The sequence below is a fragment of the Babylonia areolata genome, chromosome 33 (assembly GCF_041734735.1).
Source record: "Babylonia areolata isolate BAREFJ2019XMU chromosome 33, ASM4173473v1, whole genome shotgun sequence".
Taxonomy (NCBI): Eukaryota; Metazoa; Mollusca; class Gastropoda; order Neogastropoda; family Buccinidae; genus Babylonia; species Babylonia areolata.
The window spans coordinates 221314-247500 of record NC_134908.1 but is presented as its reverse complement, the minus strand read 5'-3'; the positions used below and the strand labels follow the sequence as shown (position 1 = coordinate 247500).

Here is a 26187-nt window from a genome sequence, read left to right as displayed (position 1 = left end):
TGCACCCCGGGTGGTGGTTGATACAGTGTCGGGTGTGGCTGGACAGACTACAGGAGTGACTCCCTCCCTCACACTGCACCCCGGGTGGTGGTTGATACAGTGCCGGCTGTGGCTGGACAGACCACTACAGGAGTGACTCCCTCCCTCACACTGCACCCCGGGTGGTGGTTGATACAGTGTCGGGTGTGGCTGGACAGACCACTACAGGAGTGACTCCCTCCCTCACACTGCACCCCGGGTGGTGGTTGATACAGTGTCGGGTGTGGCTGGACAGACTACAGGAGTGACTCCCTCCCTCACACTGCACCCCGGGTGGTGGTTGATACAGTGCCGGCTGTGGCTGGACAGACCACTACAGGAGTGACTCCCTCCCTCACACTGCACCCCGGGTGGTGGTTGATACAGTGCCGGGTGTGGCTGGACAGACTACAGGAGTGACTCCCTCCCTCACACTGCACCCCGGGTGGTGGTTGATACAGTGTCGGGTGTAGCTGGACAGACCACTACAGGAGTGACTCCCTCCCTCACACTGCACCCCGGGTGGTGGTTGATACAGTGTCGGGTGTGGCTGGACAGACCACTACAGGAGTGACTCCTTCCCTCACACTGCACCCCGGGTGGTGGTTGATACAGTGTCGGGTGTGGCTGGACAGACCACTACAGGAGTGACTCCTTCCCTCACACTGCACCCCGGGTGGTGGTTGATACAGTGTCGGGTGTGGCTGGACAGACCACTACAGGAGTGACTCCTTCCCTCACACTGCACCCCGGGTGGTGGTTGATACAGTGTCGGGTGTGGCTGGACAGACTACAGGAGTGACTCCTTCCCTCACACTGCACCCCGGGTGGTGGTTGATACAGTGCCGGGTGTGGCTGGACAGACTACAGGAGTGACTCCCTCCCTCACACTGCACCCCGGGTGGTGGTTGATACAGTGCCGGGTGTGGCTGGACAGACTACAGGAGTGACTCCCTCCCTCACACTGCACCCCGGGTGGTGGTTGATACAGTGCCGGGTGTGGCTGGACAGACTACAGGAGTGACTCCCTCCCTCACACTGCACCCCGGGTGGTGGTTGATACAGTGTCGGCTGTGGCTGGACAGACTACAGGAGTGACTCCTTCCCTCACACTGCACCCCGGGTGGTGGTTGATACAGTGCCGGCTGTGGCTGGACAGACTACAGGAGTGACTCCCTCCCTCACACTGCACCCCGGGTGGTGGTTGATACAGTGCCGCGTGTGGCTGGACAGACTACAGGGGTGACTCCCTCCCTCACACTGCACCCCGGGTGGTGGTTGATACAGTGTCGGGTGTGGCTGGACAGACTACAGGAGTGACTCCTTCCCTCACACTGCACCCCGGGTGGTGGTTGATACAGTGTCGGCTGTGGCTGGACAGACCAGTACAGGAGTGACTCCCTCCCTCACACTGCACCCCGGGTGGTGGTTGATACAGTGTCGGGTGTGGCTGGACAGACTACAGGAGTGACTCCTTCCCTCACACTGCACCCCGGGTGGTGGTTGATACAGTGTCGGGTGTAGCTGGACAGACTACAGGGGTGACTCCCTCCCTCACACTGCACCCCGGGTGGTGGTTGATACAGTGTCGGGTGTGGCTGGACAGACTACAGGAGTGACTCCCTCCCTCACACTGCACCCCGGGTGGTGGTTGATACAGTGCCGGGTGTGGCTGGACAGACTACAGGGGTGACTCCCTCCCTCACACTGCACCCCGGGTGGTGGTTGATACAGTGTCGGGTGTGGCTGGACAGACTACAGGAGTGACTCCCTCCCTCACACACGGCGCCCAGCGCCCAGGTTGTCTGGTCTGGCTTTGGGCCATTTTTCTGTGACTCTGCCTCTGACTGCAGGGCAAACGTCTCTTGGAGCTAAGTGAGGCCTTTCAGCACTGTTTCTGTACAGCAGTCCGAGGCTATGACCACCTGTTTTGGTCACACCTTTTGTGTGAAGTTCGTCCTGCTGTCCCCGTATTTGATTTTCTTCTTCTGTCTGCAAGTGTGTTTGTTCTTCAGGGATTTTCTCACCCACCTTCATACCTGAGCCGTTATACCTTTACTTATGTCCCCCCCCCCCCCCCATACACACACACACACACACACACACACACACACACACACACACACACACACACACACACACACAAACTCACATTATGTGGATAGACGTTAAATTGAAGAACATACACACACCATACACTAAAAACAGAGAAAAAAGAGAAGAGACTACATGTCAAAAATCTAGTAGATAAATATAGTTTCTGACCCAACCCCAGTGACCCGGAAGCTGTACGGTTGTGTGGGGGACCTGCAGAACAGCTGCCTTCATCGCTGGGGTGTCCATGTGACGAACGGGAAGAATAAGTTCCTGTTATCATCGTGAATACAAAGAAACACGAAAAGATTTCATGAACAAAAATCACCCCGTCAGCTCATATTGGAAGATAATTATTGCTGGCTTGTTTGGAAAATTTGTTTACAAATGATGTCAGAAACGTTATCGCGCTGAGAAATTGTTCAATTTCCTGTTCTGTTTTGTTTTCTTTCTTGTTCGTTGACTTAATTTTTGTGTGTGCGTATGTATATCTTATAAACCTCCTTAAGGTTTGATTGACAATCAATATTAACTCTGATTCTAAATCTGATTCACACACACACACACACACACACACACACACACACACACACACACACACACACACACACACACACACACACACACACACACACACACCTACCTGGGTCTAGTTTTGTTGTGGTAGGCACTCACACGTCGAACACACCGGGTCCCTCTAAACCTGCCTCCATTGTTGAGAGCCACCGGCAGTCACTGGGTGTTAGTAAAGGCCAGTGCTTCCCTCATCAATCATTCCAGGCAGTCAATAAAGCCCGGAAAAAAAGTACCAGGAAGTGGGAAGCTCTTTGTGATCGAGTAGGGAGTTGAGAGGGAGGGGAGGGGATATAAATATTGCATGCACGGTAGCGAGGCCTTGTTTTCAGGGCTGGGGATTGATATTGTCAGGCTGCAGCACACTTCAGTCAGCAGTCTGTGTGATTTATGTCACTGGGGGCAAGATTGATTCGGAAACTTTCTCTGGGAGAGCGCGGGTTTTTTGTTGTTGTTGTTGTTGTTGTTTTTATGGCGGGTAGTGAGGCAGTATAAGGGGGCGCTGTGGCAGAGTGGGTAAAGTGTTGGACTTGTGACCCAGTGTTCAACAGTGATCAGGGTTCGAGGCTCCGTTTGGGCATGGTGTTGTGTCCTTGGGAAATGTTCTAACTCCGAATTGTCCCTCGCCTCACTGCCAGGTTGAATGGGTACCTCACTGGTTGGGGAAGGTGGAAAAATCGAATGGAGAGGACTGGGCCCCTCCTTCCTATGCCAAGCCCTAGACACTGAATGATGATGAAATCAAGTCCCGATGGAGGTAAAATTATTGGACATTAATTTTTGCCTTTAACTCTTAATGTAGGGCCAGTGTTTGCGTGTGTCCTCAGTCATGAAAATGCATACTGCAAGTTCCACTTCCTTTTTTTCTGAGGCGTGTGTGTGTGTGTGTGTGTGTGTGTGTGGTGGTGGTTGTTGTTGTTTTTCCGCCAGGCAAATGATCCGTAACGTGCGGCTTGGACATGGGTTGTTCGACTTGATCCGACAGGAGCGTATGACGAAAGTAAGTTGACATCGTGACAGTTGAGAGGTGAGGGGTGGGAGGTGGGAGAGGTGAGGGGTGGGAGGTAGGAGAGGGGAGGGTGGGAGGTGGGAGAGGTGAGGGGTGGGAGGTGAGGGGTGGGAGAAGTGAGGGGTGGGAGGTGGAACTTAACAGGCAGACAAACGATACTACAGCAATGAGTAAAGAAAACCTCGATTCCACACACACACACACACACACACACACACACACACACACACAGAGAGGAATGCAAGCACACACGCACGCTCTCACACACACAGATGTATGATTATTGTTACTATCACCATTGGCATCATCATCATTATTGCCATCGTCATTAGCACCATTGACATCAACGTCATTATCATTATCTTCATTGTCATTGTCATCCTCCTCCTCATTGTCATCCTCATTGTCTTCGTCTTCATCACATTGGCATCATCATCATAATTGTTGTCGTCGCCATCATCATTGTCATTGTCATTGTTGGCATCATCATCATTGCCGTCATCGTCATTTCCATAGTCATCATCGTCCTTAGTATCATGGTCATCACCATTGTCATCATGATCATCATAATTATAGTCATAGTAGCCATAACTGTTCTATTCTACCTTTCCTCCCCCTCCTCCTCCTCCTCCTTCTCCCCCTCCTCCCCATCCTTCTTACCCTCCTTCTCCTCTTCTTCCCCCTCCTCCTCCTCCCCCTCTTCTTCCCCCTCCTCCTCCTCCCCCTTCTCTTTCCCCTCATCCTCGACCTCTCCCCCTTCTCTTCCCCCTCCTCCTCCTCCCCTCTCTTCCCCCTTCTCTTCCCCCTCCTCCTCCTCCCCCTTCTCTTCCCCCTCCTCCTCCTCCCCCTTCTCTTCCCCCTCCTCCTCCCCCTCCTTCTCTTCCCCCACCTCCTCCTCCCCCTCCTTCTCTTCCCCCTTCTCTTCCCCCTCCTCCTCCTCCCACTCCTTCTCCTCGCCCTCCTTCTTCCCCCCCCTCCTCCTCATCCCCCTTCTCTCCCATCTTCTTCTTCACTTCCTCTCCCTCCTTCTCCTCCACCTCTTCCTCAACCTTCTCTTTCTCCTCCTTCTCTTTCTCCTCCTTTTCCACCTCCTCCTCCTCCACCTCCTGCCCCCCCCTCTCCCCTCCTCCTCCTCTTCCTACTCCTCTTCCTCATCCACCTCTTCCTCTTCATTTTCTTTCTGCTCCTATTCCTCCTCCTCTCTCTCCTCCTCTTCCTCCCTCCTCTTCCCCCTTCTCCTCCTCTTATTCCTCCTCATTCTCCCTCTTCCTTCTCCCCCGTCTCCCCTTCCACCTACTCTTCTTGCTCCTCCTCCTTCTTCACCTCCCTCCTCCTCCTTCTCCCCCTCCCCCTTCCCCACCTCCCCTTGCAGAAGACAGCCGCCATGCTGGAGAAGCAGAGGAAGCTGGAGGCAGCCCGCAACACATGGCAGCCCCCGAAGAGAGACAGCGACAGTGAGGACACTGATGAGGATATCATTCAGGACGATGGCAGGTACTTCACGGGGCACCTTGCTTTATGAGGTCAGGTCAGATAGACAGTGATGATGACGTCATTCAGGACGATGGCAGGTACTTCACGGGGCACCTTGCTTTATGAGGTCAGGTCAGATAGACAGTGATGATGACGTCATTCAGGACGATGGCAGGTACTTCACGGGGCACCTTGCTTTATGAGGTCAGGTCAGATAGACAGTGATGATGACGTCATTCAGGAATCATTCAGAATAATGATGACTAGCAGTATCACTGCTCTCTCAATGTGTGGCTGAGCTACACACACACACACACACACACACACACACACACACACACACACACACACACACACACACCTGTCTTGTGACAAAAGTTGACCTGTCAGGAAAATGGGCACACCTTTTCTTCTGTCTCCATCCTTGTTGTCCCCCTGTCCTGCTCACCTTCCTCTGGAAATTATCTTCTCTTCCTTTCGCTTCCCTCCCTTTCCTACAGCACAGCAGGAGACCTGTTGGACCAGCAGTTCTTATTGTTATTGTTATTATTATTACTATTATTATTATTATTATTATTACTATTATTATTATTATTATTATTATTACTATTATTATTATTATTACTATTATTATTATTACTATTATTATTATTATTATTATTATTATTACAATTATTATTATTATTATTGTTATTATTATTATCAAAGAATGATATATTTTTAATTATCAACTGGATATATCAAATCTTAACAGGCATGGCAGTTCAGAAATTTGCATGAAATATGTATGAGTGTGAGACTACAGTTATGTATTTAAAAGTGTTCTGGTTTTCTTTGTTGCTGTTGTTGGATTTTTAAAGTTGTTACATTTAATGACAAGAAGTGATAATTCAGTTGGGTATTATTTTCACATTGTTCTTATTTGTGAGAGAGGAAGAGACAGATACAGACACAGGGAGAGAGAGACAGAGACAGAGAGAGAGAATGTATATTGCAATCAGAAGTATAGTTGACTTTTGTCTTATTTTGTAAGCTTGTTTAACGCCTTGGTAACATGAATAAGCCGCAGCATTGGTGGTAGTGGTATAGAAACCTTTCTGGCTGCTTCGATAGCGCTGTGTGACTCGTTAGTTAGACTGGCTCGTTACTGAAGCTGCTATTAATAGATCAACAGCTTGCTTGACTTTGTTGCAGCTATATTGTGATCGCTGTAGATGACTGGGTTTGGATACAGCTGTTTGTGTTTTGCATTTCCTTTCTTCCCCCCCCCCCTCCCTCCCCACCCCTCCCACCCCACCCACCCCCACATTTCCTGTGTTTGTTTTTGCTGCAGATCAAAACTTGCCGTTCATCAAGTGAAATGGCTTTTCTCTGACCTAATTGCTTTGATGGGTTTTTTTTCTCCTATAATAAAAGAGAATAGTGTTGTTGTTTGTTTATTCAAATGGACAGGTATTGATCGTGACTTTGTTTAATGACCGAGGAAGAGAATGGAAAATCATGAATTAAAAGTTTGTGTTTGACGGACATGATCATACTTCTTCGAACCCTTGTCATTAAACCACATGGGTTTCACTGAAATGTATATATTATGTAAAAAGTCAGTCATATTCATCTTGCATAAACTGATTGATGAGGAAAACATGTGCAGGCAAATGCTCTTTAATTTTCTGTAACAGAAAACAAAGAGAGGAAAAGAAACTGAGGAAAACAAAGAGAGGAAATGAAGAACAGGGAGGCATGCAGACAGGGCAGAACAGCATCAGTGTTAACCATTTTGATTTCACATATTTTACAGAAGAAATCTGTGTGTCTGGTTGTGGCCATAGTGAACGCAAGGGGGTTAAACATTTGTTTTGATTTATGTCCACTTCGGGGAGGGATCCTGTGTTTGTGTCATTTTCTCAGCTGTGATAGCAGAGCCACAGACGTGGAAGAAAGACAAGAAAGTGGGAGTAGGGATGGAACGAGAGAGAGAGAGAGGGAGAGAGAGGGGCAGAGGGAGAGAGAGAGGGGGAGAGATTATCATCACTAGGCTCCATTTAAATGTCTTTTTATGGGTCATAATCATCAGACATATTCATTGCCGAAACTTTTTCTTTTTCCTCCACATCTCAACCAACATTTCCACCCCTTTACACGGATCCTACTGTAATTTGATTAATTATGGATAGAAACAGTGTAGACTTTCCAGACTGATGATCAAAAATGATTAAAACAGCTGCAGGTTAAGACATTAGCTTTTTGCATTATATGTCTGAATCGTGAAATCCGAACACAGTCCCCCCTCCCTTCAGTTCCATATTTATGTCATCATTGTATGTATATTTCCTAAAACATCATCCAAAATGATGCCAGTAAATGGGATTACTTGCCCTATGATACACATTTGAAGAGAATAAAACATTTTTGGTTTTCCTTTCTTCTGTAAGTCTGAATACAAGTGAAAATAAACTTTTAAAACTGAAATCACGATGACCATTTCCTCCCCCGCCCCCTGTGACCTTGACCTTGACCTTCCCAAGTGACCTTGACTGGCTGGACGAGATTCAGGACACGCGTCCCTCCACGCGGGCCAGCGGGCGAGAGTCACTGACCTTTGACCCTGACATCAAGGATTCGGCCAGCGGGTTTGTATCCCTCCACACACCTACATGTAACCAAGATAACATGTGATGTGTACACATGACGAGGAAAAGACATGACAAGTGAACTTGATTGCATGTAACGAAGATATCATGTAAAGTATACACATTACGGGGAAAAGACATGACGTGTGAACTTGATTGTGTGTAACGAAGATAACATGTAAAGTGTACACATGACAGGTAAAAGATATGACGTGTGAACTTGATTGTGTGTAACGAAGATAACATGTAAAGTGTACACATGACTGGTAAAAGACTTGACGTCTGAACTTGACTGTGTGTAACGAAGATAACATGTAAAGTGTACACATGACTGGTAAAAGACATGACGTGTGAACTTGATTGTGTGTAACGAAGATAACATGTAAAGTGTACACACGACTGGTAAAAGACTTGACGTCTGAACTTGACTGTGTGTAACGAAGATAACATGTAAAGTGTACACATGACAGGTAAAAGACATGACGTGTGAACTTGACTGTGTGTAACGAAGATAACATTAAAGTGTACACATGACAGGTAAAAGACATGACGTGTGAACTTGACAGACAACCTGTAAAGTGGATGGTAGACATGGGTGTGGAGAAGGGGTGAGGGAGGGTTGGAAGACAATGGGACAGTGGGTTGTTGCTGTTGTCAAATGTGAACCACAAAAAGGTAAAATATGTTTCCGGTTTCAGGAGAGAAATATGTGATAATCGTTAATGACAATTTTCATGTTTGATGTGCTTTAATTGTGGTTTGTGCACTGTCTCATTTTTCTCTGTGTCTTTTTCGTTGTTTGGCACTAATTGTGTTGTGGTATGTTTCTTCACTCACACTACTTACATCAGTTTAGACACATGTTTTTCGTTGTTTGGCACTAATTGTGTTGTGGTATGTTTCTTCACTCACACTACTTACAACAGTTTAGACACATGTTTTTCGTTGTTTGGCACCAGTTGTGTTGTGGTATGTTTCTTCACTCACACTACTTACATCAGTTTAGACACATTGTGACAGAACTGGTTGAGCATTGGCCTTGTGACCCAGTGTTGACCAGTGATCAGGGTTCCAGGCCCCGTTTGGCATGGTGTTGGCCTTGTGACCCAGTGTTGACCAATGATCAGGGTTCCAGGCCCCGTTTCGGCACGGTGCTGTGTCCTTGGGAAAGGCACTGTACTCCCATTGTCCTCACTCCATCCAGGTGTGAACGGGTACCTGACTTTGGTGTGGAGAAGGTTTCAATGGAAGGAGAGGAGGACTGATTTACCTGGCCCCGGACACAGTGGCTGGGGATTCACTGCCTGCATTGTCTGGAGGGCTGTGGGTCTGTGAACCTTCACCCACAAGGCCTCGTTAAGCTCTGTGGGGGGACAATTAGATTAACCATTTGGTTTCCATGCAGTTTGTTGCCCCTCACACCCCCCACCCTCCCTGCTTTTCTCCCTCACACCCCCGCACCCTCCCTCATTTTCTCCCTCACACCCCCGCACCCTCCCTCATTTTCTCCCTCACACCCCCGCACCCTCCCTCATTTTCTCCCTCACACCCCCGCACCGCTCATCACCCCGCCGCACCCTCCCTCATTTTCTCCCTCTCACCCCCGCACCCTCCCTCATTTCTCCTCTCACCCCCGCACCCTCCCTGCTTTTCTCCTCTCACCCCCCGTCCCCCACACACAACACACACACTCCATCCCCCCACAAGTTGAAACGCCCACCCATTGGCTCTCACAGTTCACTTTGCCACCTGCTTCACCCCACCCCTCCTCTTCCTCCCATGTCTCAGAAGACTAAATTTGATGCAGTGGGTCAACCCACACGCCTTGATAGCTTGAAGCTGAAAGAGAAAGTGAAACCCAGAACTGGATGTTAGTCTTGGTCTGTGTGAAAGAGAAAGTGAAACCCAGAACTGGGTGTTAGTCTTGGTCTGTGTGAAAGAGAAAGTGAAACCCAGAACTGGATGTTAGTCTTGGTCTGTGTGAAAGAGAAAGTGAAACCCAGAACTGGGTGTTAGTCTTGGTCTGTGTGAAAGAGAAAGTGAAACCCAGAACTGGATGTTAGTCTTGGTCTGTGTGAAAGAGAAAGTGAAAGCCAGAACTGGGTGTTAGTCTTGGTCTGTGTGAAAGAGAAAGTGAAACCAGAACTGGATGTTAGTCTTGGTCTGTGTGAAAGAGAAAGTGAAATGAAGAACTGGATGTTAGTCTTGGTCTGTGTGAAAGAGAAAGTGAAATGACAGAACTGGATGTTAGTCTTGGTCTGTGTGAAAGAGAAAGTGAAACCCAGAACTGGATGTTAGTCTTGGTCTGTGTGAAAGAGAAAGTGAAACCCAGAACTGGGTGTTAGTCTTGGTCTGTGTGAAAGAGAAAGTGAAATGAAGAACTGGATGTTAGTCTTGGTCTGTGTGAAAGAGAAAGTGAAATGAAGAACTGGATGTTAGTCTTGGTCTGTGTGAAAGAGAAAGTGAAATGAAGAACTGGATGTTAGTCTTGGTCTGTGTGAAAGAGAAAGTGAAACCCAGAACTGGGTGTTAGTCTTGGTCTGTGTGAAAGAGAAAGTGAAACCCAGAACTCGGTGTTAGTCTTGGTCTGTGTGAAAGAGAAAGTGAAATGAAGAACTGGATGTTAGTCTTGGTCTGTGTGAAAGAGAAAGTGAAATGAAGAACTGGATGTTAGTCTTGGTCTGTGTGAAAGAGAAAGTGGAAGTGAAACCCAGAACTGGATGTTAGTCTTGGTCTGTGTGAAAGAGAAAGTGAAACCAGAACTGGGTGTTAGTCTTGGTCTGTGTGAAAGAGAAAGTGAAATGCCCAGAACTGGATGTTAGTCTTGGTCTGTGTGAAAGAGAAAGTGAAATGCCAGAACTGGGTTGTTAGTCTTGGTCTGTGTGAAAGAGAAAGTGAAATGAAGAACTGGATGTTAGTCTTGGTCTGTGTGAAAGAGAAAGTGAAATGAAGAACTGGATGTTAGTCTTGGTCTGTGTGAAAGAGAAAGTGAAACCCAGAACTGGGTGTTAGTCTTGGTCTGTGTGAAAGAGAAGTGAAACCCAGAACTGGATGTTAGTCTTGGTCTGTGTGAAAGAGAAAGTGAAACCCAGAACTGGTGTAGTCTTGGTCTGTGTGTCAGATGTGTGAAAGAGAAAGTGAAATGAAGAACTGGGTGTTAGTCTTGGTCTGTGTGAAAGAGAAAGTGAAACCCAGAACTGGATGTTAGTCTTGGTCTGTGTGAAAGAGAAAGTGAAATGAAGAACTGGATGTTAGTCTTGGTCTGTGTGAAAGAGAAAGTGAAACCCAGAACTGGGTGTTAGTCTTGGTCTGTGTGAAAGAGAAAGTGAAACCCAGAACTCGGTGTTAGTCTTGGTCTGTGTGAAAGAGAAAGTGAAACCCAGAACTGGATGTTAGTCTTGGTCTGTGTGAAAGAGAAAGTGAAATGAAGAACTGGATGTTAGTCTTGGTCTGTGTGAAAGAGAAAGTGAAACCCAGAACTCGGTGTTAGTCTTGGTCTGTGTGAAAGAGAAAGTGAAATGAAGAACTGGATGTTAGTCTTGGTCTGTGTGAAAGAGAAAGTGAAACCCAGAACTGGATGTTAGTCTTGGTCTGTGTGAAAGAGAAAGTGAAACCTGTGTGTACCTCTGAATAACAAGCCTCTTGTTTTCTGTTGGTGAATTATTGGTATCATCAGTATTTTTAAATTCTATTGATTGAATTTCTGTTATTCTTTTTTTCTTTCTTTCTTTTTCTTCTAACTCCTTTCTTTCTTTCCATCTTTTGTTAACTTTCTCTCTCTTCCTTTTTTCTGACTTCTCTGACCTGCTGACGTCTCTTTCTTTGTTATTACTTTCTTTCTCTCACGCTGTCTCCCTCCTCACTCTCTCCGTGTTTATTTTTGATGTTATTCATCTTTCTTTCTGTCTGTCTTTCTTTCTCTCCTCATTATCTTTCAGCTTTTTTGTTTTAATTTTGTTCTACTCACACCTTCACAAACTAAATGAAGACATTAGTGTAATACAATAATTAGCAACTTACTATTTTTGTGTTTGTGGCTTGTTGATGTTTGTGTTGATTTACCTTCACTTGCACTGAAAACTGCTGCTCAGCAGTCAGACCTCTGGTCTTCGGGGAAAAAAGAGAATTTCTGGTACAGTTTTCAGCAAAAGTGGGATTGTATTGTATTACTGTATTGTCACAGCAGGTTTGTGTGTGTGGGATTGTATTGTATTACTGTATTGTCACAGCAGGTTTGTGTGTGTGGGATTGTATTGTATTACTGTATTGTCACAGCAGGTTTGTGTGTTTGGATTGTATTGTATTACTGTATTGTCACAGCAGGTTTGTGTGTGTGGGATTGTATTGTATTACTGTATTGTCACAGCAGGTTTGTGTGTTTGGATTGTATTGTATTACTGTATTGTCACAGCAGGTTTGTGTGTGTGGGATTGTATTGTATTACTGTATTGTCACAGCAGGTTTGTGTGTGTGTGGAGGATTGTATTTTATTACTGTATTGTCACAGCAGGTTTGTGTGTGTGGGATTGTATTGTATTACTGTATTGTCACAGCAGGTTTGTGTGTGTGGGATTGTATTGTATTACTGTATTGTCACAGCAGGTTTGTGTGTGTGGAGGATTGTATTGTATTACTGTATTGTCACAGCAGGTTTGTGTGTGTGGGATTGTATTGTATTACTGTATTGTCACAGCAGGTTTGTGTGTGTGGGATTGTATTGTATTACTGTATTGTCACAGCAGGTTTGTGTGTGGGATTGTATTGTATTACTGTATTGTCACAGCAGGTTTGTGTGTGGGATTGTATTGTATTACTGTATTGTCACAGCAGGTTTGTGTGTGGGATTGTATTGTATTACTGTATTGTCACAGCAGGTTTGTGTGTGGGATTGTATTGTATTACTGTATTGTCACAGCAGGTTTGTGTGTGGGATTGTATTGTATTACTGTATTGTCACAGCAGGTTTGTGTGTGTGGGATTGTATTGTATTACTGTATTGTCACAGCAGGTTTGTGTGTGTAGGATTGTATTGTATTACTGTATTGTCACAGCAGGTTTGTGTGTGTGGGATTGTATTGTATTACTGTATTGTCACAGCAGGTTTGTGTGTGTAGGATTGTATTACTGTATTGTCACAGCAGGTTTGTGTGTGTGGGATTGTATTACTGTATTGTCACAGCAGGTTTGTGTGTGTGTGTAGGATTGTATTGTATTACTGTATTGTCACAGCAGGTTTGTGTGTGTGGGATTGTATTGTATTACTGTATTGTCACAGCAGGTTTGTGTGTGGGATTGTATTGTATTACTGTATTGTCACAGCAGGTTTGTGTGTGTGGGATTGTATTGTATTACTGTATTGTCACAGCAGGTTTGTGTGTGTGGGATTGTATTGTATTACTGTATTGTCACAGCAGGTTTGTGTGTGGGATTGTATTGTATTACTGTATTGTCACAGCAGGTTTGTGTGTTTGGATTGTATTGTATTACTGTATTGTCACAGCAGGTTTGTGTGTGTAGGATTGTATTACTGTATTGTCACAGCAGGTTTGTGTGTGTAGGATTGTATTGTATTACTGTATTTTCACAGCAGGTTTGTGTGTTTGGATTGTATTGTATTACTGTATTGTCACAGCAGGTTTGTGTGTGTGGGATTGTATTGTATTACTGTATTGTCACAGCAGGTTTGTGTGTGTGGGATTGTATTGTATTACTGTATTGTCACAGCAGGTTTGTGTGTGTGGGATTGTATTGTATTACTGTATTGTCACAGCAGGTTTGTGTGTGGGATTGTATTGTATTACTGTATTGTCACAGCAGGTTTGTGTGTTTGGATTGTATTGTATTACTGTATTGTCACAGCAGGTTTGTGTGTGTAGGATTGTATTACTGTATTGTCACAGCAGGTTTGTGTGTGTAGGATTGTATTGTATTACTGTATTTTCACAGCAGGTTTGTGTGTTTGGATTGTATTGTATTACTGTATTGTCACAGCAGGTTTGTGTGTGTGGGATTGTATTGTATTACTGTATTGTCACAGCAGGTTTGTGTGTGTAGGATTGTATTGTATTACTGTATTGTCACAGCAGGTTTGTGTGTGTGGGATTGTATTACTGTATTGTCACAGCAGGTTTGTGTGTGTAGGATTGTATTACTGTATTGTCACAGCAGGTTTGTGTGTGTAGGATTGTATTGTATTACTGTATTGTCACAGCAGGTTTGTGTGTGTAGGATTGTATTGTATTACTGTATTGTCACAGCAGGTTTGTGTGTGTGGGATTGTATTGTATTACTGTATTGTCACAGCAGGTTTGTGTGTGTGGGATTGTATTGTATTACTGTATTGTCACAGCAGGTTTGTGTGTGTAGGATTGTATTACTGTATTGTCACAGCAGGTTTGTGTGTGTAGGATTGTATTACTGTATTGTCACAGCAGGTTTGTGTGTTTGGATTGTATTGTATTACTGTATTGTCACAGCAGGTTTGTGTGTGTGGGATTGTATTGTATTACTGTATTGTCACAGCAGGTTTGTGTGTGTAGGATTGTATTGTATTACTGTATTGTCACAGCAGGTTTGTGTGTGTAGGATTGTATTACTGTATTGTCACAGCAGGTTTGTGTGTGTGGGATTGTATTGTATTACTGTATTGTCACAGCAGGTTTGTGTGTTTGGATTTTATTGTATTACTGTATTGTCACAGCAGGTTTGTGTGTGTGGGATTGTATTGTATTACTGTATTGTCACAGCAGGTTTGTGTGTTTGGATTGTATTGTATTACCGTATTGTCACAGCAGGTTTGTGTGTGTGGGATTGTATTACTTTATTGTTACAGCAGGTTTGTGTGTGTCTGTCAAAAGAAAGAATTTTGGGAATTCTTGATACCACATTGAAAAAAAAAAAAATTGTTGATTCAGTTTCTTTGCAAGTGACTGAAAAACAGCCTCTGTTGTATAGCATGAAGACTCACTTTCTAATGCTTTCATAGACAGCGTCACTCATGAAACAGCCTCTGTTGTATAGCATGAAGACTCACTTTCTAATGCTTTCATAGACAGCGTCACTCATGAAACTAACCAGTGGAACTAACCATGAAAATACCAGCAGTTTCAGAAATATATCAAATAAACGGATTCGTTACTTGCAGTAACATTCAGATTGTTTTTAGATTTTGTTTCTGATAAAAAAAATTTTAAAAAGCATGTTTAATGCTAAGTCTTAATGTGTGCAGTTCGTGTGTTTAAATGTTCAAACTGTATACAGCGATTACAAATGTCACAAGAAATATGAATTTAGAATGGAGAAGGAATTTTGGGGGACAGAAACACACCGTGTGTGTGCGAGTGTGTGCATGCGCACGTATGCGTTTGTGCGTGCGTATATATATATATATATATGTGTGTGTGTGTGTGTGTGTGTGTGTGTGTGAGAGGGAGAGAGAGAGAGATGTCAAGAACTAAGGGGACACATAATGGTGGATGGGACAAGGATTTCAGAAGACAATGGACGTTGCACTGATCAGTCAGAGCAGTGCTAGAAATGCAGACTTCAGTGTGTGCAATGGGCCTCTCTCTGCCTGTGTATGCACTGGGCCTCTCTCTGCCTGTGTATGCACTGGGCCTCTCTCTGCCTGTGTATACACTGGGCCTCTCTCTGCCTGTGTGTGCACTGGGCCTGTCTCTGTGTGTTCCTTGCTGCTCTGTCTGGTGCAGTGACTTCAGTGTGTGCACTGGGCCTCTCTCTGCCTGTGTATGCACTGGGCCTCTCTGTGTGTGTTCCTTGCTGCTCTGTCTGGTGCAGTGACTTCAGTGTGTGCACTGGGCCTCTCTCTGCCTGTGTGTGCACTGGGCCTCTCTGTGTGTGTTCCTTGCTGCTCTGTCTGGTGCAGTGACTTCAGTGTGTGCACTGGGCCTCTCTCTGCCTGTGTGTGCACTGGGCCTCTCTGTGTGTGTTCCTTGCTGCTCTGTCTGGTGCAGTGACTTCAGTGTGTGCACTGGGCCTCTCTCTGCCTGTGTATGCACTGGGCCTCTCTCTGTGTGTTCCTTGCTGCTCTGTCTGGTGCAGTGACTTCAGTGTGTGCACTGGGCCTCTCTCTGCCTGTGTGTGCACTGGGCCTCTCTGTGTGTGTTCCTTGCTGCTCTGTCTGGTGCAGTGACTTCAGTGTGTGCACTGGGCCTCTCTCTGCCTGTGTATGCACTGGGCCTCTCTCTGTGTGTTCCTTGCTGCTCTGTCTGGTGCAGTCAAAAACAGACCATGTCTCTTCACCTTCCTCTCTCTCGTTTCTCCCCGCTAGCTGCTGCATAGTTCTCTCTTACAACTTGTGTGTGTGAACTAATTCTGCATAGTTCTCTCTTACAACTTGTGTGTGTGAAATAGTTCTGCACAGTTCTCTCTTACAACTTGTGTGTGTGAAATAGTGCTGCATAGTTCTCTCTTACAACTTGTGTGTGTGAAATAGTGCTGCACAGTTCTCTCTTACAACTTGTGTGTGTGAAATAGTGCTGCACAGTTCTCTCTTACAACTTGTGTGTGTGAATTAGTGCTGCACAGTTCTCTCTTACAACTTGTGTGTGTGAATTAGTGCTGCATAGTTCTCTCTTACAACTTGTGTGTGTGAAATAGTGCTGCATAGTTCTCTCTTACAACTTGTGTGTGTGAAATAGTGCTGCATAGTTCTCTCTTACAACTTGTGTGTGTGAAATAGTGCTGCACAGTTCTCTCTTACAACTTGTGTGTGTGAAATAGTGCTGCATAGTTCTGTGTGACAACTTGTGTGTGTGAAATAGTGCTGCACAGTTCTCTCTTACAACTTGTGTGTGTGAAATAGTGCTGCATAGTTCTCTCTTACAACTTGTGTGTGTGAAATAGTGCTGCATAGTTCTGTGTGACAACTTGTGTGTGTGAAATAGTGCTGCACAGTTCTCTCTTACAACTTGTGTGTGTGAAATAGTGCTGCATAGTTCTGTGTGACAACTTGTGTGTGTGAAATAGTGCTGCATAGTTCTGTGTGACAACTTGTGTGTGTGAAATAGTGCTGCATAGTTCTCTCTTACAACTTGTGTGTGTGAAATAGTGCTGCATAGTTCTCTCTTACAACTTGTGTGTGTGAAATAGTGCTGCATAGTTCTCTCTTACAACTTGTGTGTGTGAAATAGTGCTGCATAGTTCTCTCTTACAACTTGTGTGTGTGAAATAGTGCTGCACAGTTCTCTCTTACAACTTGTGTGTGTGAAATAGTGCTGCACAGTTCTCTCTTACAACTTGTGTGTGTGAAATAGTGCTGCACAGTTCTCTCTTACAACTTGTGTGTGTGAAATAGTGCTGCATATTTCTGTGTGACAACTTGTGTGTGTGAAATAGTGCTGCATAGTTCTGTGTGACAACTTGTGTGTGTGAAATAGTGCTGCATAGTTCTCTCTTACAACTTGTGTGTGTGAAATAGTGCTGCATAGTTCTCTCTTACAACTTGTGTGTGTGAAATAGTGCTGCATAGTTCTGTGTGACAACTTGTGTGTGTGAACTAATTCTGCATAGTTCTGTGTGACAACTTGTGTGTGTGAACTAATTCTGCATAGTTCTGTGTGACAACTTGTGTGTGTGAACTAATTCTGCATAGTTCTGTGTTACAACTTGTGTGTGTGAACTAATTCTGCATAGTTCTGTGTGACAACTTGTGTGTGTGAACTAATTCTGCATAGTTCTGTGTGACAACTTGTGTGTGTGAACTAATTCTGCATAGTTCTGTGTGACAACTTGTGTGTGTGAACTAATTCTGCATAGTTCTGTGTTACAACTTGTGTGTGTGAACTAATTCTGCATAGTTCTGTGTGACAACTTGTGTGTGTGAACTAATTCTGCATAGTTCTGTGTTACAACTTGTGTGTGTGAACTAATTCTGCATAGTTCTGTGTTACAACTTGTGTGTGTGAAATAGTGCTGCATATTTCTGTGTGACAACTTGTGTGTGTGAAATAGTGCTGCATAGTTCTGTGTGACAACTTGTGTGTGTGAACTAATTCTGCATAGTTCTGTGTGACAACTTGTGTGTGTGAATTAGTGCTGCTTGCCAATGTAGGACCAAGTGTTTTCGTGCATGTTCATGTTTGCTTGCGAGACGTTGATGAACCTATTGGAAGCGTTAGATGTTTGTAGTATTTAGTGAGCTGTAGTATTTAGTGAGCTGATTATTGCTTTTTGTTAGGATGGAAGAACGTCGTACTGCCACAGGGGAGATAATTTGTATAGATTTGCAAAGGAAAATCTGTCCGCATTGATCTGATTATAAGGGAAAAGAAAATGATTTACACAGTAAAATGCATGTAGTTGTGCTAACTTTAAATCATTGTTGATCAGATAATTAGTCAGAACAATTAGGTAATTAATTAAATAAAAAATCATGATTGCGAATATTCAGAATAATGAAGCCATCTCCTGAACATTTAACACAAATCGTAGGTCCTTTGCACCATATCCAGATAGTAAGATTCACACAGTTTCAAGGCCTGGTCAGGGTGTTGTGTTAAATTCACACAGTTTCAGGGCCTGGTCAGGGTGATGTGTTAAATTCACACAGTTTCAGGGCCTGGTCAGGGTGATGTGTTAAATTCACACAGTTTCAAGGCCTGGTCAGGGTGATGTGTTAAATTCACACAGTTTCAGGGCCTGGTCAGGGTGATGTGTTAAATTCACACAGTTTCAGGGCCTGGTCAGGGTGATGTGTTAAATTCACACAGTTTCAGGGCCTGGTCAGGGTGATGTGTTAAATTCACACAGTTTCAAGGCCTGGTCAGGGTGATGTGTTAAATTCACACAGTTTCAGGGCCTGGTCAGGGTGATGTTTAAATTCACACAGTTTCAAGGCCTGGTCAGGGTGATGTGTTAAATTCACACAGTTTCAGGGCCTGGTCAGGGTGATGTGTTAAATTCACACAGTTTCAAGGCCTGGTCAGGGCGTTGTTTTAAATTCACACAGTTTCATGGCCTGGTCAGGGCGTTGTTTTAAATTCACACAGTTTCAGGGCCTGGTCAGGGTGATGTGTTAAATTCACACAGTTTCAGGGCCTGGTCAGGGTGATGTGTTAAATTCACACAGTTTCAGGGCCTGGTCAGGGTGATGTGTTAAATTCACACAGTTTCAGGGCCTGGTCAGGGCGTTGTGTTAAATTCACACAGTTTCAAGGCCTGGTCAGGGTGATGTGTTAAATTCACACAGTTTCAAGGCCTGGTCAGGGTGATGTGTTAAATTCACACAGTTTCAGGGCCTGGTCAGGGTGTTGTGTTTATGCCCCTGTCAGGTCTCTGCTCCCTTTTTCTTTTTTAAACAGATGAGGTGTAGCATGTATGGATCTCTCCGCACATGTAGGCGCCTCCTTGAAAGTGAGACCTAACCTGACAGATGCTGCTGCCCCACAGGTACTCCTCGGGGGAAACCTGCCGTCGCTCCAGCCCCTCCAGCAAAAAGAAGAAATCCCAGATGCCCAGGCCGTACACCCCTCAGCACAACACGCTGTGTGACATCGGTGACCACAGCGATGACCAGTGAGTGTCTGTGTCTTATTGATCAGTGTTACGTGTGTGACATCAGTGACCACAGCGATGACCAGTGAGTGTCTGTGTCTTACTGATCAGTGTTACGTGTGTGACATCGGTGACCACAGCGATGACCAGTGAGTGTCTGTGTCTTACTGATCAGTGTTACGTGTGTGACATCGGTGACCACAGCGATGACCAGTGTGTGTCTGTGTCTTACTGATCAGTGTTACGTGTGTGACATCAGTGACCACAGCGATGACCAGTGAGTGTCTGTGTCTTACTGGTCAGTGTTACGTGTGTGACATCGGTGACCACAGCGATGACCAGTGAGTGTCTGTGTCTTACTGATCAGTGTTACGTGTGTGACATCGGTGACCACAGCGATGACCAGTGAGTGTCTGTGTCTTATTGATCAGTGTTACGTGTGTGACATCAGTGACCACAGCGATGACCAGTGAGTGTCTGTGTCTTACTGGTCAGTGTTACGTGTGTGACATCGGTGACCACAGCGATGACCAGTGAGTGTCTGTGTCTTATTGATCAGTGTTACGTGTGTGACATCGGTGACCACAGCGATGACCAGTGAGTGTCTGTGTCTTACTGGTCAGTGTTACGTGTGTGACATCGGTGACCACAGCGATGACCAGTGAGTGTCGGTGTCTTACTGGTCAGTGTTACGTGTGTGACATCGGTGACCACAGCATTGACCAGTGAGTGTCTGTGTCTTACTGATCAGTGTTACGTGTGTGACATCGGTGACCACAGCATTGACCAGTGGTGTCTGAGTCTTACTGGTCAGTGTTACGTGTGTGACATCGTTGACCACAGCGAGGACCAGTGAGTGTCTGTGTCTTACTGGTCAGTGTTACGTGTGTGACATCGGTGACCACAGCGATGACCAGTGAGTGTCTGTGTCTTACTGGTCAGTGTTACGTGTGTGACATCGGTGACCACAGCGAGGACCAGTGAGTGTGTCTTTCTGATCAGTGTTTTGTGTGTGACATCGGTGACCACAGCGATGACCAGTGAGTGTCTGTGTCTTACTGGTCAGTGTTACGTGTGTGACATCGGTGACCACAGCGATGACCAGTGAGTGTCTGTGTCTTACTGGTCAGTGTTCGTGTGTGACATCGGTGACCACAGCGATGACCAGTGAGTGTCTGTGTCTTACTGGTCAGTGTTACGTGTGTGACATCGGTGACCACAGCGATGACCAGTGAGTGTCTGTGTCTTACTGGTCAGTGTTACGTGTGTGACATCGGTGACCACAGCGATGACCAGTGAGTGTCTGTGTCTTACTGGTCAGTGTTACGTGTGTGACATCGGTGACCACAGCGAGGACCAGTGAGTGTGTCTTTCTGATCAGTGTTATGTGTGTGACATCGGTGACCACAGCGATGACCAGTGAGTGTCTGTGTCTTACTGGTCAGTGTTACGTGTGTGACATCGGTGACCAGTAAGTGTCTGTGTCTTACTCCAAGGGGTCTGTTGTGTATGTACATGCTTGTGTGTGTTTGTGTGTGTGTGTGTGAGTGTGTGTGTGTATGTGTGTGTGTGTGTGCATGCGTGTGTGCACATGCGCATGTATGCATTCCCGTGTGCACGTGCACGATTGTGTGAGAATGCACACATGTTTTAGTGTGTAGAAGTTCACTTAATAGTGCGTGTGTGTGTGTCTGTGTGTGTGTGTGTGTGTGTGTGTGTGTGTGACAGACATGCCCTGTTTCGACAACTGTGTGCACTGAACTGGATTCTGGACGCCATGAACTTAGAGACAGGATACACCATGTCTTCAATTATGACCTGTTGGAGTCACAAGTATGTACACCTGTCTCTGTCTCTGTACCTGTCTCTTGTTGATTAGCCACAAATATATAAACCTTTCTCTTTCTGTTTGTCTGTCAGTCAGTCTGTCTGTCTGTCTGTCTGTCTCGCTGTCCTTGATTATCTGAATAGTTCAGTTCAGTTCAGTTACTTAAGGAGGCGTCACTGCGTTAGAACTATTATAGACATGGTAAACTATGTTGTCCGTCATGACCTGTTGAGCCACAAGTATTACTTACCCTTTCCCTCTCTCTGTCTGTCTGTCTGCCATTGATTGTATAGATCACAATACAATGGAACAGAAGTGAACACAGCAGACTGGTTACACCAGGTCATCTATAATCATCTGTTGGAGTCACAAGTGTATACTTGTCTTTGGATGTCCATATAGACCAGATAGGATGGACAGGCACAGCAGTCTAGCAGTTAAAGCGTTGGGCTTTTATTGTGAGGGTCCTAAGTTCCAATCCCGGTTACGGCGCCTGGTGGGTTAAGCGTGGAGATTTTTCCGATCTCCCAGGTCAACAGATTTGCTGACCTGCTAGTGCCTGAACCACCTTAGTGTGTAATACGTATAAAGAAGATCAAATACGCACGTTTAAGATCCTGGAATCCATGTCAGCATGGGTTCACATATGTTAACACGGCATGCACATCGCCGAGAACAGAGCAGGACTGGTGGGGGTAAGATTGTCACACACTCTGACACACCATACAGGATAGAATTGGTTCTTTGGATTGAACAATTGGTGTGTGTGTGTGTGTGCGCGCGCGCGCGCGCGCGCGCGTGTGTGTGTGTGTGTGTGTGGTCACAGTGAGATCGGGGGCAGCAAGATGAGCGTGAAGAAAGCCCAGCAGGAGAAGCAGGCTGAGACCCGGTGGGAGAGGTTCCTCAGCACCCCCCTGCCCGGAAAGGTCAGTCACATGTAACACAGCACTCCCCTGCCTGGAAAGGCCAGTCACACTGAGCACAGCACTCCCCTGCCTGGAAAGGTCAGTCACATGTAACACAGCACTCCCCTGCCCGGAAAGGTCAGTCACATGTAACACAGCACTCCCCTGCCTGGAAAGGTCAGTCACACTGAACACAGCACTCCCCTGCCCGGAAAGGTCAGTCACACTGAACACAGCACCCCCCTGCCCGGAAAGGTCAGTCACACTGAACACAGCACTCCCCTGCCCGGAAAGGTCAGTCACACTGAACACAGCACTCCCCTGCCCGGAAAGGTCAGTCACACTGAACACAGCACCCCCCTGCCCGGAAAGGTCAGTCACACTGAACACAGCACCCCCCTGCCCGGAAAGGTCAGTCACACTGAACACAGCACCCCCCTGCCCGGAAAGGTCAGTCACACTGAACACAGCACTCCCCTGCCCGGAAAGGTCAGTCACAGTGAACACACAGCATTCCTCTGCCTGGAAAGGCCAGTCACATGTAACACAGCACTCCCCTGCCTGGAAAGGCCAGTCACATGTAACACAGCACTCCCCTGCCCGGAAAGGCCAGTCACATGTAACACAGCACTCCCCTGCCCGGAAAGGTCAGTCACATGTAACACAGCATTCCTCTGCCCGGAAAGGCCAGTCACATGTAACACAGCACTCCCCTGCCCGGAAAGGTCAGTCACATGTAACACAGCACTCCCCTGCCTGGAAAGGTCAGTCACATGTAACACAGCACCCCCCTACCCGGAAAGGTCAGTCACATGTAACACAGCACTCCCCTGCCTGGAAAGGTCAGTCACATGTAACATAGCACTCCCCTGCCTGGAAAGGCCAGTCACACTGAGCACAGCACTCCCCTGCCTGGAAAGGTCAGTCACAGTGAACACACAGCACTCCCCTGCCTGGAAAGGTCAGTCACATGTAACATAGCACTCCCCTGCCTGGAAAGGCCAGTCACACTGAGCACAGCACTCCCCTGCCCGGAAAGGTCAGTCACATGTAACACAGCACTCCCCTGCCCGGAAAGGTCAGTCACATGTAACACAGCACTCCCCTGCCTGGAAAGGCCAGTCACACTGAGCACAGCACTCCCCTGCCTGGAAAGGTCAGTCACATGTAACACAGCACTCCCCTGCCTGGAAAGGTCAGTCACATGTAACACAGCACTCCCCTGCCTGGAAAGGTCAGTCACACTGAACACAGCACTCCCCTGCCCGGAAAGGTCAGTCACATGTAACACAGCACTCCCCTGCCCAGAAAGGTCAGTCACACTGAACACAGCACTCCCCTGCCCGGAAAGGTCAGTCACATGTAACACAGCACTCCCCTTCCCGGAAAGGTCAGTCACATGTAACACAGCACTCCCCTGCCCGGAAAGGTCAGTCACATGTAACACAGCACTCCCCTGCCTGGAAAGGTCAGTCACACTGAACACAGCACCCCCTACCCGGAAAGGTCAGTCACATGTAACACAGCACTCCCCTGCCTGGAAAGGTCAGTCACATGTAACACAGCACTCCTCTGCCTGGAAAGGTCAGTCACATGTAACACAGCACTCCCCTGCCTGGAAAGGTCAGTCACACTGAACACAGCACTCCCCTGCCTGGAAAGGTCAGTCACACTGAGCACAGCATTCCTCTGCCCAGAAAGGTCAGTCACATGTAACACAGCACCCCCCTGCCCGGAAAGGTCAGTCACATGTAACACAGCACCCCCCTGCCCGGAAAGGTCAGTCACATGTAACACAGCACTCCCCTGCCTGGAAAGGTCAGTCACATGTAACACAGCACCCCCCTGCCCGGAAAGGTCAGTCACATGTAACACAGCACTCCCCTGCCCGGAAAGGTCAGTCACACTGAACACAGCACTCCCCTGCCCGGAAAGGTCAGTCACACTGAACACAGCACTCCCCTGCCCGGAAAGGTCAGTCACATGTAACACAGCACTCCCCTGCCTGGAAAGGTCAGTCACACTGAACACGCAGCACTCCCCTGCCTGGAAAGGTCAGTCACATGTAACACAGCACTCCCCTCCCCGGAAAGGTCAGTCACATGTAACACAGCACTCCCCTGCCCGGAAAGGTCAGTCACATGTAACACAGCACTCCCCTGCCTGGAAAGGTCAGTCACATGTAACACAGCACTCCCCTGCCTGGAAAGGTCAGTCACATGTAACACAGCACTCCCCTGCCCGGAAAGGTCAGTCACATGTAACACAGCACTCCCCTGCCTGGAAAGGTCAGTCACACTGAACACAGCACCCCCCTGCCCGGAAAGGTCAGTCACATGTAACACAGCACTCCCCTGCCTGGAAAGGTCAGTCACATGTAACACAGCACTCCCCTGCCCGGAAAGGTCAGTCACATGTAACACAGCACTCCCCTGCCCGGAAAGGTCAGTCACATGTAACACAGCACTCCCCTGCCTGGAAAGGTCAGTCACATGTAACACAGCACTCCCCTGCCCGGAAAGGTCAGTACTGACCACACAGTCTTCACAGCGCATTAAAAGTTAGTCACACTCTCTATATCACTTGATATCACATCATTAGTGGCCTGTGTGTTTCTGGAGTCTTTTATCTGAATGCGTAGAATGATATGTTTGTTTGTTTATTTGTTTGAGAAAGAGAGTCAGAGACAGAGACAGACAGATACACAACACAGAGACAGAGACAGACAGATACACAAGCACATAGAAAGATGCACAAGTTGAAAGTGAATACGTAGAATGATATGTTTGTTCTCTCTCTCTCACACTTACTGACTCACTTTGTGTGTGTGTATGTGTGTGTGTGTGTGCCGGGTGGCAGTCAAAATTCAGATTAAGAAATTTTTTTGTTTAACAAAATAGGTGTTGGTTTTCAACTTTGTTTTATGTATTTTAAATGTCTCTCTCTCTCTCTCTTCTTTTTTTTTCTGGCCCCCACCACCCTCCCAGATCGGCAAGAAGTCGAGCACAGCGCGCACCAGCCGTCACCACCTGCGTCAGAGCCTGCGTCACTTCAACCCCCGCACCTCCATCCAGTCCACCTCCCCCTCTCCCTCCTCTTCCTCCTCCGCCGTCAACGTGTCGGCCATGGCCACAGGGCCAAACATGGCTGCCACGCCCTGCCCGCAGCGAGAGGAGACCATTCCTGAGGAAGGGAAGTTATCTCCCCAGGTGGTTACGGCCCCTGGCTGTGTGTCAGTGACGGTGCCTGGCGAGGGGGAAGAGGAGGTGGACCCTGCTTACAGTAAAAGTGAGGAGAGGGAGCAGTGATGGTGATGGTGATGGTTAGGAGACTGTGATGATACCTATAATGATGACAACAGATATAAATTACTGTAATGATACCTATAATGATGACAACAGATATAAATTACTGTGATGATACCTATAATGATGACAATAGATATAAATTACTGTGATGATACCTATAATGATGACAACAGATATAAATTACTGTAATGATACCTATAATGATGACAACAGATATAAGTTACTGTGATGATACCTATAATGATGACAATAGATATAAATTACTGTGATGATACCTATAATGATGACAACAGATATAAGTTACTGTGATGATACCTATAATGATGACAACAGATATAAATTACTGTGATGATACCTATAATGATGACAATAGATATAAATTACTGTGATGATACCTATAATGATGACAACAGATATAAATTACTGTGATGATACCTATAATGATGACAATAGATATAAATTACTGTAATGATACCTATAATGATGACAACAGATATAAGTTACTGTAATGATACCTATAATGATGACAACAGATATAAATTACTGTAATGATACCTATAATGATGACAATAGATATAAATTACTGTGATGATACCTATAATGATGACAATAGATATAAATTACTGTAATGATACCTATAATGATGACAATAGATATAAATTACTGTAATGATACCTATAATGATGACAATAGATATAAATTACTGTGATGATACCTATAATGATGACAACAGATATAAATTACTCTAATGATACCTATAATGATGACAATAGATATAAGTTACTGTAATGATACCTATAATGATGACAATAGATATAAATTGAACTTGACAATA

General features: G+C 46.0%; 1 protein-coding gene across 6 annotated transcripts in view; it reads left to right on the top strand.

The window, feature by feature from the left end:
* LOC143277069 (coiled-coil domain-containing protein 60-like) overlaps window positions 1-26187 on the top strand; it is a 96333-nt gene that overhangs the window by 29351 nt on the left and 40795 nt on the right. For 5 of the 6 annotated variants that reach the window (XR_013053680.1, XM_076581805.1, XM_076581806.1 and 2 more), the window contains exons 5-11: window positions 3616-3685; window positions 5067-5188; window positions 7693-7797; window positions 19207-19332; window positions 21040-21144; window positions 21966-22065; window positions 25032-25332. Coding sequence is in view for 5 of the 6 variants with exons in the window: in XM_076581805.1 (XP_076437920.1) it covers window positions 3616-3685; window positions 5067-5188; window positions 7693-7797; window positions 19207-19332; window positions 21040-21144; window positions 21966-22065; window positions 25032-25332 (929 nt within the window). In the remaining variant the exon portion in view is untranslated. The remainder of the gene's footprint in view (window positions 1-3615; window positions 3686-5066; window positions 5189-7692; window positions 7798-19206; window positions 19333-21039; window positions 21145-21965; window positions 22066-25031; window positions 25333-26187) is intronic. The other variant, XM_076581809.1, reaches the window with a different exon arrangement.